This window comes from Artemia sp. Qi Xiang Cuo, chromosome 19, assembly GCF_049724085.1.
Source record: "Artemia sp. Qi Xiang Cuo chromosome 19, ASM4972408v1, whole genome shotgun sequence".
Lineage (NCBI taxonomy): Eukaryota > Metazoa > Arthropoda > Branchiopoda > Anostraca > Artemiidae > Artemia > Artemia sp. Qi Xiang Cuo.
The window spans coordinates 50,329,032-50,344,865 of record NC_142812.1 but is presented as its reverse complement, the minus strand read 5'-3'; the positions used below and the strand labels follow the sequence as shown (position 1 = coordinate 50,344,865).

Below are 15,834 nucleotides of genomic sequence, written 5' to 3'. Positions count from 1 at the left end.
TGCACTGATTCTAGAATGAGATATCACTCTTATTTACTGGACTAGCCACACACATCCCAAATTCCAATTTTGGTCTGATCAGCCACTGTAAGAGCTTGGTGATTGCAGCTGGATATCTACTGCAGAATGTTCTTTTTATTAAGCCAACAATTTGGTTGGAACTGGCTACTACAGACTGTGCATGAAAATTAAACTTGAGCTTATCATCAACCAAGACTCCCAGATCTTTTTCACAATGACTACATATGAGTGGCTGTTTTGAACCATCACTGGATTACATAAAATACTGGCACAAAGGGTTATTTGCTCCAAAATGAATGACTGCATTTCTGGATATTAAAATCAAGCCGCCAGGATTTTGCTCACTTTGACAATGCATCAAGATCAGCCTGGATGGCTCTGGCACTTTGAGGGTCATGAATAAGACCAATTATTTTGGAATTGTCTGTATACAATAAAATTGTATTCTCTATGATTTAAGCAGCATTGTTGAATAAAGGTTGAGCCAAAACTGTTCCTTGGGGTACTCCACTTTTTACATCTGCTGATTCCAACAAGAAGGTTGATCTGTTGTCTCCAAATATCCTTACCACCTGCTTTCTATTGGTAAGAAATAGCATAATCTATTTGACAACATCATCATGGATGCCCATTGCACAGAATTTAAAGTTTAGTCTCCTGTGGCAAACTTTATCAAATGCTTTGACTAGATCCAGTAATAACATATCAACAGCTTTAAAAATAAAAGTGATCCTCACAAGACAACTCCGATTATTTTTCCATTGGATGAACTGAGAACCAAGAAACTGATTACCTTAAATTGCAGCTAGGAGCAATCTAAGGATTTTTCCTTGTTGAGCTCTGGAATGATGACTAATTGTATGCAAGTATCACTGGTGACCAGGTGCTGCTCCATCTTCGATAGCATCCCAATTGAATTTACACTCTTTGGAGGACCACTCAGCATCTAGCCTTCGTTTAAAAACATCAACGGATTCAGCAGTAACAGTTTCATTAGATAATTTGTTCCAATAGTTGACAATACGTGTTGAGAAGAATTGAGTACGGACTCTAGATGTTGTAGACTGCTTCCAGTTGATGACCTCTAATTATTGAAATTGGTACTAACAGTAGGGGTTATTGATGGGAGAATGTTAGCCCTCAATAACTTGAAGGCTAAAATTGCATCCCCTCTATTTCTCCTATATACAAGTGTAGGGCTATTCAACTGTGATAGTCTTACTGGACAGGAAAGCTCTTGCATGCCAGGTATCCTAGTGGCACGTCTCTGCACATCTTCAAGAACTTGTATATCTTTTTTAAAATATGGAGAGGCAAGTGATATTCCAACTTCAAGCTTAGGACACACAAGTCCCTTATAAAGAAGACTGATGACTTTAGAAGAACGAGTGGAGATGGTATGCTTAATTAAACCCAAGGTTGAACTAGCCCCAGCAGCAGACCTCTTAGCATGTGTGCTGAACTTTAAATCATTGTCAATAGTGACACCAAGATCTTGCTCATTATTAACAGAGGAGAGTGGGTGGCCTAAGAAAAAATACGAGCAGCATGGATTCTGTTTGCCAAAGTAAATGATATTGCACTTGCCAATATTGAATTCAAGAAACCAGGCCTCAGCTCATTGGCCCAGCAGTTGAAGATTATTTTTTAGCAGTGTATGATCTCCACAGGACAAAGCTGGCCCAAAAAGCTTCTGGTCATCTGCATAAAGAGTTGAATTACTGCTGATAATAGTAGGAACATTAATAATGAAAATGTTAAATAGTGTAGGACCCATGAAACTTCCCTGAGGAACTCCACTCAGAACAAACATTGAGGAAGAAAGAATACGATCACCAGAGTCATCAAACAACTGAGCACATTGGTTTCGCGAGCAAAGAAAATCAAGAATCCAGAGTAGGGATTTCTCTTTGAGCTTAACTGCGCGTTATTTAATTGCAAGTTGATTGTGACACACTTTGTCAAAAGCTTTAGAAAAGTCAAGCAGAATCATGTCAGCAGGAACCCCAATATCAAGCAACTTGGTGATGTGATCATATGATTCAAGGAGATTGGTGTCAACAGATCTTCCAGAACGAAAGCCATGTTGTGAACTGTGTAAAACATTATTTGCTTCAAGGTGTTTAACAACTGCAGAATTGATTCTTTCAAGAACCTTAACAACTGCTGATGTCATTCTGATGGGTCGATAATTTTCAGCAAGATTCTTTCTACCTTTTTTAAAAATAGGAATAATATGTGCAGTTTTCCAATCCTGAGGTAGTCTAGAAAGATTTAATGATAATTTGAACAGCAGGGAAAGAGGTTGACACAAAACTGCACGACATTCGTATAGGATACGAGGGTGAATGCCATCTGGGCCAGCAGATTTATTCAGTTTGAGGGATGTCAGTTCCTTTAGAACCAAAGTACCTATAATCAGAATTGTTCCATATTATGTGATACATCATATAAGGGAGGTGTAGGATATACAATACTGGGGTTGGACAAAAAAACAGAAGAAAAATATTGATTGAAAATTTCAACTTTCAGTTCAGGATCAGCAACTAATTTACTATCATGCAGGATATCTGGGATTGTGCGTCTGATGCTACATTTTTGAGCGGCATAACGCCAGAAAGATTTAGGGTTAACCTTAACTTTCTCTGCCAGTTTTTCCTCAAACCTTCTCTTCAACACCTTTATTTGGTTTGATGTTTGATTACGAAAGGATTTGAAGACTTGATAATTTTCTGTGGTCTTATTTTTTCTATAACGGTTCCATGCTCTGTGTTTTCTATTGATTAGCTTACTAATTCTAGTAGTTAAAAAAGGTAAACTTTTTGCCTGTTTTACCCAAAAAATTCCGGTGCATGACTTTTCAACATTTAGAATTTTGGTTTTTACATTTGACCAACTCTCCTCGATATCATTAGTAATAAGCTTTTTCAAGTTGACTCTGGCAAGTTTTTGCAAGACTATTTTGTAGTTTACATACTTTTGTTGCTTAGAGGAAGGCTGAATGGTAGGTAGACATAACTCTGAAATAATTACAACATGGTCACTGTTACCAACAGGTGTGGTTATAACATTCTTAATAAGAAGGTCAGGGTTACTGAGTATAACCAGATCAAGAGTGTTGGAGATTTGACCTTCCCTAAAACAAGTTGGTTGTGAAATTGTTTGACAGAGGAAATTATCAGAGAGGGCAGACAAAAAAGGAGAATTACAAAAACCAGATCCATCAATCCATTGGATTTCAGGAAGATTAAAGTCCACCATAAGGACAAGATCATAGCTGGCAAAATTGGTCATCATGTGAGACAACATGGCAGCCAAATATGATTCCGAGTCCATAACACACGGAGCACTGGGGCTTCTATAAACAACACCCACTACAATTGAAGTTCTTTGATTGTGTAATTTAATCCACACAGACTCAATTTCATCAGTATTCAGATGAATTGAATGAAACTAACATTTAGTCCATCTCTTATATAAAGGCACACTCCTTGGTGGCAGAGTGGGGAATTCAGATTAGAAAATAGTTGGTAATCATCAATTTTGATTTCATCAGGAGTTAAAACTGACAAGGTATTTTTTGGTGAAACTTCTGTAATTGCAGATTTCATACAAAAAGAAAGTTCAGAAAGCTTATTAGGGAGGCTATCTACACTGGAGCTAAGGAATCTCATTCCCTGAGAGGTAGGAATCAGTGAGGATGCAGGATCTAAAGGACTGGTAAGGTTATTGGATACAGCACTATGAAACGACAAAGAGGAAACATTAGTTAAACAAGTTGTTATTGAAGAAACAAGAGAAGTGTCAGCATCAGGAAGGAGACTATTATTATTGTGTTCACTAATAGACCATTGAGAGACAGAATTAGGTGATGCAAGTCCATAAACATTTAAACAATTATTAAAGGTAGAAGGAGGCATATACATTAGTGGGACATTGGAGCAGTCTGGGGGATCACTCCAACTGGCAAGTTTTTTTAATGATGGCACCATTACGGATTATCAAATCTGATCCTGCAAAAATTATACAAGCAAAAAGGAACTAATTGGATTCAGTTTAGAAATGATGTCTCTAAATCTGATTGCATAAAGAGAGCAAAATTGTATGAAGTGCTTCATGCACAGAATGTCAATGGCAAAGGAGATTTAGTCATAAGAGGTAATAAAATTGTTTCAAAAAACTTGCCCACTATTGCAGCACCAGCTGCAATGGACATGATCTAAACAACTATAAGACATGTAAATATTGTAAATAGCCTTGCATCTCTTAATATTGAAATAAGCTTTACCGATGAATCAAGCAGATCATTTTTACAGTGCAAGATCAATAAACAGTACTCTCTAAACAGAGTGTTTTCATTAGCAATAGTTTGAAAAACGGCAGCACTGAATCTGAAGTATCTAATAACCCAAATAATGACACACATAGCCAGAATAAAAGCAACAAGTATTGGACAAGCAATGGTCTAAAAGTTGTCTTTAGTAATATAGATTGTTTAACATCAAAATTCCATCAAATAAAATATACACTCTTGATAGAAAAAGCAGACATTTATGCTTTTTGCAAGATAAAACCTAAGTGGACTAAAGCCCCTGTTGGAGACATTCAGATCCAGATTCCTGATTATACTTTGGTCACTAACTTATCTAATCATAGGCAGCGTGTTAGCACTGCCTAAGCAAAGAACAATGTGGGCACAATGTGTTTTTGTTTTTGTTTTTTTCAGCTGGGCACTTTGTATCAAAGGAGTTGTCGTAGAAACTTCGAAAACTGGAAATTGGAGTGGCTTGTGCTATTTTTAATAGTCGATAGTGATTTGAGGGCCACTAGCCCACCCCCCTACATCAATCATTTCCCCAAACACATCCAATAAAGAATTTGAGATAGCTATTTTTTTTAGCGTAGATTATTTCAAGATAGAAAATGTGTTTTTGAGGAGGACATTCCCCTACAGCCCTCGGGGCAAGGGTTTTAAATTCTGCCCTGAGGGCATATAAGAACAATGTTAGCACTATGTACTATGTATTATTATTTTTTTCTTTAGAGAAGGGCACTTCATATGAAAAGGATCATTGTAGAAACTTTAAAAGGGGCTAATTAAATTGGAAATTGAGAGCTAGAGTTTCATTTTTCTTATTCGAAAGTTATTGTAGGTTAACTAGCCCCCCCCACGCCCATCAGTCCCCCAAATATATCCAAACACAAGTATGAAGGGTCCCTCTTATTCAGCGTAGTTGTTTTTCATATAGAAAATATGTTTTTGAGGAGGACACTCCCCCACAACCCTCGGGGCAAGGGTTTTAAATTATGCCCTGGGGGCATATAAGGTTTTTATAGAAGGTGATGTTGTAGAAACTTCAAAAAAGGCTCATTCGATTGGAAATTCAAAGGGCTAGTGCCCTTTTTAATAGTCGAAAGTGATTGGAGGGAAACTAGCCCCCTCCCCACGCCGAAATTGAGAGTTCTAGTGCCCTTTTTAATAGTCGAAAGTGATTGGAGGGAAACTAGCCCCCTCCCCACGCCCATCGTTCCCCCAAACACATCCAATCAAAATTTTGAGATAGCCATTTGTTCAGCGTAGTTGATTTCCAGATAAAAATATGTTTTTGAGAAGGACATTCCCCCACAACCCTCAGGGCAAGGATTTTAAGTTATGCCCTGGGGGCATATAAGGTTTTTATAAAAGGCATTGTTGTAAAAACTTCAAAACCAGCTCATTCCATTGGAAATTCGAAGGGTTAGTACCCATTTTAATAGTCGAAAGTGATTGGAGGGCAACAAGCCCCCCTCCCCCCACCCCATGCTTATAATTCCCCCAAACACATCCAATCAAAATTTTGAGATAGCCATTTTGTTCAGCATAGTTGGTTTCCAGATAGAAAATATGCTTTTGAGAAGTACACTCCCCCACAACCCAAGGGGCAAGGGTTTTAAGTTATGCCCTGAGGGCATATAGGAATAATGTTGGCACAATGTACTAGGTATTATTTTTTCCTTTAGAGCAGGGTGCTTCATATGGAAGGGGTCGTCGTAGAAACTTGAAAAGGGGCTCATTCGATTGGAAATTGAGAGTTCTAGTGCCCTTTTTAATAGTCGAAAGTGATTGGAGGGCAACTAGCCCCCCCCCAAGCCCATCATTCCCCCAAAAACATCCAATCAAAAATTTGAGATAGCCATTTTGTTAAGCACAGTTGATTTTCAGATAGAAAATATGTTTTTGAGGAGGATGCTCCCAAACAACCCTCAGGGCAAAAGTTTTAAGTTATGCCCTGGGGGCATATAAGGTTTTTATAGAAGGCGTTGTTGTAGAAACTTCAAAACAAGCCCATTCAATTGGAAATTCGAAAGGCTAGTACCCATTTTAATAGTCAAAAGCGATTTGAGGGCAACTAATCTCCCTTCCACTCCCACCCTCCCATTTCTGCTCTTAAAATTTAACCAAATCAAAATAGCGTATGTGTATCCAAGCAATTAAAGAAAGTAAACAGAATTTTTTGCAAATGGTATCAAGTTTTCCATTTCAGGTCAACTAGAGGAGGTATGAAACTAAATTAAACACTACTATTTGTGTCCAGATTTTTAAAAGGGTATATGTTGTTAAAAATTGCTGAAAATTTATCTCCAGCATACAAATAGCAGGCCGAACTATAAAGTCTTAAAAAAGAAAAGATTTAAAGCATTGTTTTCTTTTTCTCTGAAAAGACTATGTCAATATAAAATGAACAGAAGTTATTTAAAAAAACTTTTCCCACAAAATAAGTTTTTCAAAGAAAAGTAAAAAACTCCATTAAACAAAAAATGAGCAAAAATACAATCAAATAAACTACCAAGCATGAAACTACCACAAATCAGCATTGATAAATAAATGAAACCCAAAACAAACAGAAATTACAATAATTAACTGAGTCAAACTCAAAATGAGCAGAAAATAACATAAGTTGTGCGCAAAAGCCTTATGCCTTTCCAAGATCAGAACGAAATTTTCAATTTATTGAAAAAATACAAATGAGTGTGCTTTGTAAGTTTAATGTACACATACTGACGTTTAGTAATCAAAATATTTACATTATTTGATTTATTAAATTTATAAAATAAAAACATTTATATTTTTTCAGTAAAGTGCAAATTTTGTTCTGGCCTTGGGAAGGCTTAGGGGTTTTGCAGCCAACTTATGTTGATTTCTGCTCGTTTTGAGTTTGACTTGGTTAATTATTGTAATTTCTGTTTGTTGTGGGTTTCATTTATTTATCAATGCTGATTTGTGGTCGTTTCACGCTTGGTAGATTATTTGATTTTATTTTTGCTCATTTTTTGTTTAATGGAGTTCTTTACTTTTCTTTGAAAAACTTATTTTGTGGAAAAAGTTTTTTTAATTAATATAGGAGAAAGAGGAATAGCGTATATACATATATATATATATATATATATATATATATATATATATATATATATATATATATATATATATTCAAAGCTCTGTTAAGGTAGGAGACATTGATATTAATTCAAACTTTGAGCCATATCTGGAACATGTGTGGATTTCAGTTCTCTTACATTTGGGGTCCTTTCATATAGGTTACATGCACAGAAGTCCCAGTTCTCCCAGCTGTCTCTTCTTGCTGTTAGTATATCAATTGACAATAAAATGAAGCATCAAGGCAATATGATGATTGTTGGTGACTTCAATCTCCTGTATATTCAGTGGGTCAATGGGTCTAGATTCTCAGAATATAGTTTAATTAAACCATTTCTGGAATATCTGTTTAATCACTCCCTGTATCAGGCAGTTAGCTTCCTGACTAGATATAGAGAAGGTCAAAACCCTTCATTACTCAATCTTCTGCTAGTAAATGACCAAGAATCTATACTGAGTATTGACCCCCTACCACCATACAGAGCAAGTGATCACATTGTAATAAGTTGCAGCTTTAGACTGTACCCACAAAGATCAGAATTTCAGAAACATGTGTTCACTGATTACAGTCTAATTTGGCATGAATTGGCACAATGTGATTGGTCTTTTATTGAATGTATGCATGTAGAAGAGTCATGGTAAAAAAAAATGAATATTAGCTCCTAGAAAAGAATATTACTGGGAGCTATTGAAAATCACTCTTCTGTAAATGGAAAATGGAAATAAAAAACCCTCCCATATATTCCACATATTATGAAGTAAGAATTGTTATTTGTAGCCCTTTTCTCTAGCCAAAAATGAGAGAAATATATCTCATTTTTAAGGGTCCATAAATGGCTTAAAACTGAATTTCTGAGGAAAATGATCAAGCTGCTAGGCCCATATTTCAAAAGAGCATAAAGAAAGGCATCAAGTGGTATGTTTGCCTGATTTGTAGCTCAGTTATGGAAATATATCTAAATTTACCAAAAACTTTAGCAAACTGTTACCAAGTAGGGTAAAACTCTAGTTTAGTTACTTCTTGCTATCTTGGAAAGCAGTTTGGTTAGGAAAATAGAACTTTTACTAACAGATTCAGGGCCAAAAACACACTCTGAAAAGGTATTGCCAAGCTTCTATGTTAAATCTCTTCTAATTTCTAAGTCTTAGAAATTTGCCTATTTGACAGGTCTTCACCTATTAAAATTCTGAGAAAAAAATATTTTGGTAAATTTTTTGCAGTTCATATTATCATATTATCAACTTACAAATAAAGTGAACATACCACTCAATGCCTTTTTTATGCTCTTTACAAATATAATAATTACTTCTATCAAAAATTCAAATTTACCCCCCCCCCCCCCTGTAGTAGTTATGCATTATATGTTACATGCTGCTATATTCTGTATTGGGCAACACTAAAGGAAACTAGTCAAACAGGTATTTACAACAGAGAAATAGATTGCAAAGGTGGTTCTTCAATGCATTTATAATATCTAAACTATTGTCTTTTGCGCTTTAGGGGGGAAAAGGGTACATAGGTTAGGTTAGGGGGTGGGGGTGGATAAATTTGAATTTCCAATAGAAGCAATTATTATATTTGTAAACAGCATAAAAAAGACAATAAGTGGTATGTTCACTTTATTTGTAAGTCAATAATATGAACTGCCAAAACTTTACCAATATTTTATCTTAATTTTCAGTTAGCCTATCAGTTTCTTTTTCTCTGGTTTTAGTTCTGAAAATGCAATTCCTGTTATTTGAATAGATTTTTAGGTAAATTTTTCATTGTTCATATTATTGACTAATAAATAAAGTAAATATACCACTTGATGCCTTTTTTATGCTCTTTCAAAATATAATAATCATTTTTGTCAGAAATGAATTTTACCTTCCACCCCTATATATACCAATATATATATATATTTGCATATCATTTCTATATATCATGTAGAATATATGTATTTGTTTGCATATATATTATATATATATCAGGGTATATATTTGCACAAAAGGGGGTGGGGGAAAGTTTAAACTTACCTCTTATTTACATCATAAATAAAATTTACCCCCACCCCCCTAATGTGCAAATATATACCCTGAACTGGTATATATAGGGGTAGGGGTTAAATTCATTTCCAACAAAAATTAAGGTAAAATTCTACTTTAGCTACTTTTGGTTATCTTGGAAAGGAGTTTGGTTAGGAAGATGAAACTTTCAGGAATGGGTCTACAGGCTAATGTATGTCCTGGGAAGATATTTTGAAATACCTACCTCCACTCCTCTCTCTAGAAGGTCCTGACCTTTGATGACCTTTATAAAGCTGTGTGTTATAGAAGTGAAACCTTGCAAAATAGATCTTCTGCTTAAAATGAAGTCCAACAAAATTGTTTTCAGCTTCAAAACTTTGCTCAATCCTGATTTATAGAGTTTTATAGATATGCAAATACATTTCCTAAATTTTGAAAATTAACATTGATATGGCTTAAAATACTACTCAAATAACAAGAATTACATTTTCAGAACTAAAGCCAGAGAAAAAGAATCTTATAACTGAAAATTAAGGTAAAATGTTGTTTTGTCAAAATTTCAATAGGTATAGACCTGTTACGTAGGCAAATTTCAGGATCCTCAAGAGGGAGAAGGAGATAAGTACTTCAAAATAACTTCCCAGGACATACTTTAGCCTGTAGACCCATCCCTGAAAGTTTCATTTCCCTAACCTCACCCCTTTCCAAGATAGGTAAAAGTAACTAAAGTAGAATTTTACCAAATGATCATTATATTTGTAAAGATCATAGAAAGGCATTGAGTGGTAGGCCTATGTTTACTTTATTTGTAAGTCAATAATATAGCCTAAATAAAAAAAAAATTACCAAATTTTAATCCATGTTAATTATTTTTTTCTAAACTTAGGAAATGTATTTGCACATCTTTGAAAACTCAAAAATTGGGATTGAGCAAAGTTGTGAAGCTGAAAACAATTTTCTTGTACTTCATTTAAGCAGAAAATCTATTTTGCAAGGATTCACTTTTATAAGACAAAGATTTTTAAGTCTCATCAAAAGTCATAGCCCTCTAGAGGGAGAAGCTGTGGAGGTAGGTAGGCCTACTTCATAATATCTTCCCAGGATATAGGGTACTTTGGTCTGTAAACCCATCCCTGAAAGTTTAATTTTCCTAAATTTAACCCCTTTCCAAGATAGTGAATAGTAGCTAAACTAGAGTTTTACTAGAAGAAGGGTATTTATCCAAAAATGTCATCCTTTTTAGTCTATAAGAGGCTAGCCTATGGCAGGTAGCCTAACCAAGGCCTAGATCCATAGGGTACCAACTAACATTTTCAGGTACTCCTCTATGGTCAATACTCGCTTGCCAAAACCTTCTGGAGAATCCCTTTATATAACCAGTTATCTTTCTTTTATAGGAAAAGTCTACTTTCCAAACTAATGACCCATAACCAAAAATCCACATTTTCTTGGCTTTTTTAAAACTTACATAAATAGGATTGATTACCGTACCATCTAGGGAATGTTGCAACAAACGGAGCAAACAACTGAAGGCAATAGGTAGGAAATACGCAGACTAATTATTTTTGGAAGAAATAAGAAATATTTCCTTTATCTCAAGTTTAATTTTGTTTAAAACAATTTACCTTTTGGTTCAATGGCCTATTTGAACCACTTTCGAGCTGGACTCAATAAACAAGATCTAGTTTCGTTGATATTTGCGCCTGGTATTCTTCATGAACATCCCCTTAGACGAAATGGTAGCTTTCTTCCATTTTTAATGAATTTCCATTTTTGTGTCATTGATAGGTTCGTGAAATAATATCTAAAAAAAAATAATTAGGTAAAAAAAACTTAACGTAAACTTTGTGAAGGTTCAGGTTTCTGATTTATTGTTTGTCAAATTCCTGCTCATGTTAAAATACGGGTAACTTTAAAATATTTACTCGAGGCTCTCATCATACAGCTAAATTATAAATTAAGGATTGTGTCTAGAATACATACAATAAAATACCAACAAAACAATCGTGAATTGTTAAATATTTCACCAAGATCTAAGTAACAAGTTCCGATCACCAAACTTAGGAATAACTTTTGCGTCTTGTCCTTCTGAAAAACAAATGACTGAGTTAGTTCTGGGGTGCTTTAAAAAAAAATTGGTTTTAAATTAAAAAATGATGTTATTTGGGCACCAACAATTTCAATAGGCCCTTAAATGAAATTTTGAACCACGTGAAACTTTCATGAAGTTTATCCCAGACAAACAGTAAAACAACCTTACATTCTATCTTGAAACAAAATGTGACGACTAGCTTCATAATTATTTTTTTCATGTATTTATGAGTTTCTCCCTAGAAGGAAGAAAGGCAGTCGGTAAGGTCAGTGTTTGTACGGTGATCAACTGCTCATCCTGCTCAACTCATCCTCAGGGCTATACTGTGGTGTTCTCCTCCTCATAGTATAGTGCAGACGGTTTGATATCATTCCATTTTCCCTTCTTGCTTTAGTTTTGTTTTTCTCTGTTTAAAGCTTTTTCCAATAGGCAATGTTTAGAAGTCCTCCAAAAAAAATGTCCCCCCAGATCCCAAATCAAATTCCAGTGAATGTGCCATAGTGAAAGATACCCATCTTGGCTGGTCAAGCACACTTTCTCAAAGTTCAAATGATAGCTCCAATTCGGAGAATAGGACAATGATAAGTGTAGGGGCTAATGTAACCATAAATGATGATAATGGGTTTCAAGAGGTCCTATCTAGAATTTATAAAAAAAGAAGAAAAATCTCCCCAATTAAAAGCATTTCTCCTCTCCCTGCCCAAGATCCTCCCTCCAAAAACTTAGGAATTTACCTTAAAATTACTCCCACTACCCCCTTTGAAATAAAAATGATCACTTCAATAAGAGTTGCAATTTTTAAATTGATAAAATCAATTTTATCTATTAACATTAACAGTGATGGATATCTAATATTATCTGTATAAGATCATAAATCAGCAGATACAATAATTAAAATTAAATACATTCTGAATAACCCAATTATTGCATCTAATTGGAACCCAAAACAATCACCAACAAAAATAGTAGTTTATAATGTTCCCCCAGAGATATCTACTCAGGAGTTAAAAGAAGGCCTTTCAGATAGGGCTGGAAACACATTCCCAGTTGAGGATGTTACCCAACTTGGAAAACCCAACTCTAATGGCCTAAAAACTAGTAGATCCTTCTTATTCACATTGAAGGATAAAATTGATATCCCAGAAAAATTATTGCTATTTGGGCAAATCAAACCACACAAGGAATACAAACCTAAGCCTATTCAGTGTCAGAAGTGTTTCAAACTGGGACACACAACAAACAAATGCAATGAAATTCTCCAAGAGTGTAGTAATTGTAAATCTTTCCATCATAAAGAGCTGACAACTTGCAACAACGCTCAGCCTACATGCATCAATTGCAAAGGCCCACATGAATCTACAAATAAATCATTATGCCCTGCATACAAGAAAAGAGCTCTAACACTCCAAATATCAACAGAGAAGGTAATCCCATACCCCTTTGCAGCAATGGAAGCAAATGCTGCCCAACAATACCAAATAAAGCCTGTAATGAAACCAACCAAAACCCCCCAGTCAATTGCCCCCAATGCATCAAGCACCCCATATACAACACCATCTTCTAAGCCCCCTAGCTCAAATCCCTATCAGAAGCAATCACCAAGCCAACAAGCCTCCTTGTCCGGTGAGATGAGGCCAGCCTGGCCCTCCCTCCCAAGAAGAAACAAACCAGAAACACTACCAGGAATTAATCCATTAACCAACAAACAGGATGCACTACCAAAAATGCAATCCCCAAGGGCCCAAATATATGCTTATTCATTCTAAACTGTAATGCAGTTCAGGCCATGAACATACATCAACTACAGAAAACAAATATTATTGCAGAATTGGCAAAAATGTACATCCCAGATGATATGCTCATTCAAGCAAAAAAAAATCTTGCTTTACTCTTAACAAAGCAGAACATTGATACACATCCATAGGAAGAATAAATCAACAACACAACATTTATTAATACTCCAATGTAATGTAAGATCACTCACAGAAAATAAGCTAAATGAACTAACATCATTTATGAATAATCATTCAATTAATATTGCTTGCCTCCAAGAAACTCATTTAACCCAAAATCAACAAATTAAGTCTCTGGGATATACTCTCCTGAGAAAGGATAGATCTTCAGAGAGAAAAGGAGGTGGTGTAGCTTTATTAGTTAATAATAATATAAAATTTTGTGGCATCAATTTTCCAGATTTTGAAAATGATGTTGATGTAATTGGTATAAGTGTTTGGCTGAATAATTTAAAAACCTACATAATAAGCTTTTATAACCCTAATGGCCAAACTACAGATGCCAAGGATTTCTTTAATTATATAAATAATTCTAATATGTTAAAAAATATCATTATTTGTGGAGATTTCAATGCCCACAGCCTTTTGTGGGGGAATAAACCAGCAAATAAAGCTGGTAAATTTATTGAGCATATGACTTCAAATAATAATGAATTAGTTGTTGCTACCCCTCCAAACCTGAATACTTATTTCAACCCCAAAAGTGGCAATTTCTCCACAATTGACCTACAAATTGTGTCTTTAAATTTTTTGAACAAAATTTACATAAATAAAATTGATAGTCTATGTACAGACCACTTTGCTATAGTTCGCTCCCTAAATCAACCTGCTGAAACTTTATCTTATACATCCAAATATATCAACACTAAAGCAAATTGGTCTATTTTCCAAAATAAGCTAAATGATGAAATTAAAAGTTTCACCCAAAGTTCATGCATTTCTAAGACAACAGTTGACACACATGCTGAAGCATTGACATTTTTATTAATAAATACAGCTAATCATGCTATCCCCTGGACAACACCTAAGAAAAAATTCCCTAAACAAAGTCCTAAAGCATGGTGGACAAATGAGTGCCTAAATAAATGGAGGATAAAAAAGGCAGCTAGGACAGAATTCATAAAAAGACCAACACCTACTACATATTTTAAAAAATTACAAGCAGAATCTAATCTAAAAAGGACTATAATAGATGCTAAATATAAGTACTGGAATAATTTTGCAAATAATCTCTCCAGAGAAAAAAATGAGCCAATTATACATAAAGTCATAAGCCACATATGTGGTAAAAAGACTTCTCCCAACCCACTCCTGTATGAGCTTATACATAATAATACCCATTATGACAATGATAACGAAAAGGCTAACCTATTTGCAACTCTTTTTGTTAATAAGCTAACATCAAATAATCAACGCAAGCTGTCCACAATTCCTATGAACCCTAGTTACCAACGACGCCCAGGATCCGAGTACATAACTAATCCATTTTCAATCCAGGAATTGAATAATGCAATACATCATATTAGGTCCAAAACTAGCAGTAGCTATGACAATATACACCCTACATGGATAAAGAATATCACACCTTCATACAAACAAGAACTGCTAAATTGTTATAATCACGCTTGGGCATCGTCTAGGTTCCCCAATATATGGAAATGTTCGTCCCTCCTACCAATCCTAAAGAAAAATAAACCAAAAGATAACCCTGAGTCTTATAGGCCCATAATGATTACACCTGTGATGGGGAAAATAATGGAGAAAATGATTTATCACAGACTCCTCTGGTTTGTTGAGAAAAATAACATGATCCCACAAACTCAAACTGGATTCAGGAAATACCACTCCTCAACAGATGCTTTCATTTTGCTAACAAATGCAATAAATGAATCTTTCTCAAAAAATAATATCCTAGTGGCAGCTTTCCTAGATTTTGAAGGAGCTTATGACAATGTGAACCACCAAATCCTTTTAAATAAACTTGCAAACCTTGGAGTACCTCCTAAGCTAGTATCCTTTATTAAATCCTTCATAGAAGTGCGAGGTTTCATTGTTTGTGTTGGTTCAGCCTCTTCACCCCAAAAGACAATATCCAAAGGCCTACCTCAGGGAGCAGTCCTCAGTTGCCTCCTTTTTGGCCTATATCTCTGGGACATGAACCTACCCCACACGAATCTACAATATGCTGATGATCTGGTGCTATGGTCATCTGGCAACACCTTTCAGATAGCACAGTCAAATCTGCAAAAGTCACTTTTCCAGTTTGAAAAATTCTCTCAACATTCAGATTTACCCATTGCACCCACCAAGTCAAAAATAATCCAATTTCACCGGAAGCGAAACCATGTTAATGCAAAACTAACTCTAAATAAAACAACTATTCCAGAAGATAATAATATTAATTACCTAGGTCTCATGCTTGAACAAAAACTTAATTTCCACATCCACATTTCAAACAAAATACAAAAATGTAATAGAAAAGCAAATATACTAAAAAGACTTCT

The 15,834-nt window shown here is 35.0% G+C and overlaps 1 protein-coding gene across 3 annotated transcripts in view; it reads right to left on the bottom strand.

Moving 5' to 3' along the window:
- The window catches only part of LOC148940961 (putative glutathione-specific gamma-glutamylcyclotransferase 2), a 47,438-nt gene extending 36,542 nt beyond the window's left edge, over window positions 1–10,896 (bottom strand). For all 3 annotated transcript variants that reach the window (XM_089104858.1, XM_089104857.1, XM_089104856.1), the window contains exon 1: window positions 10,755–10,896. In XM_089104858.1, the coding sequence (XP_088960984.1) occupies window positions 10,755–10,889 (135 nt within the window). In that variant the 5' untranslated portion in view covers window positions 10,890–10,896. The remainder of the gene's footprint in view (window positions 1–10,754) is intronic.
- Window positions 10,897–15,834: the final 4,938 nt, after the last annotated feature.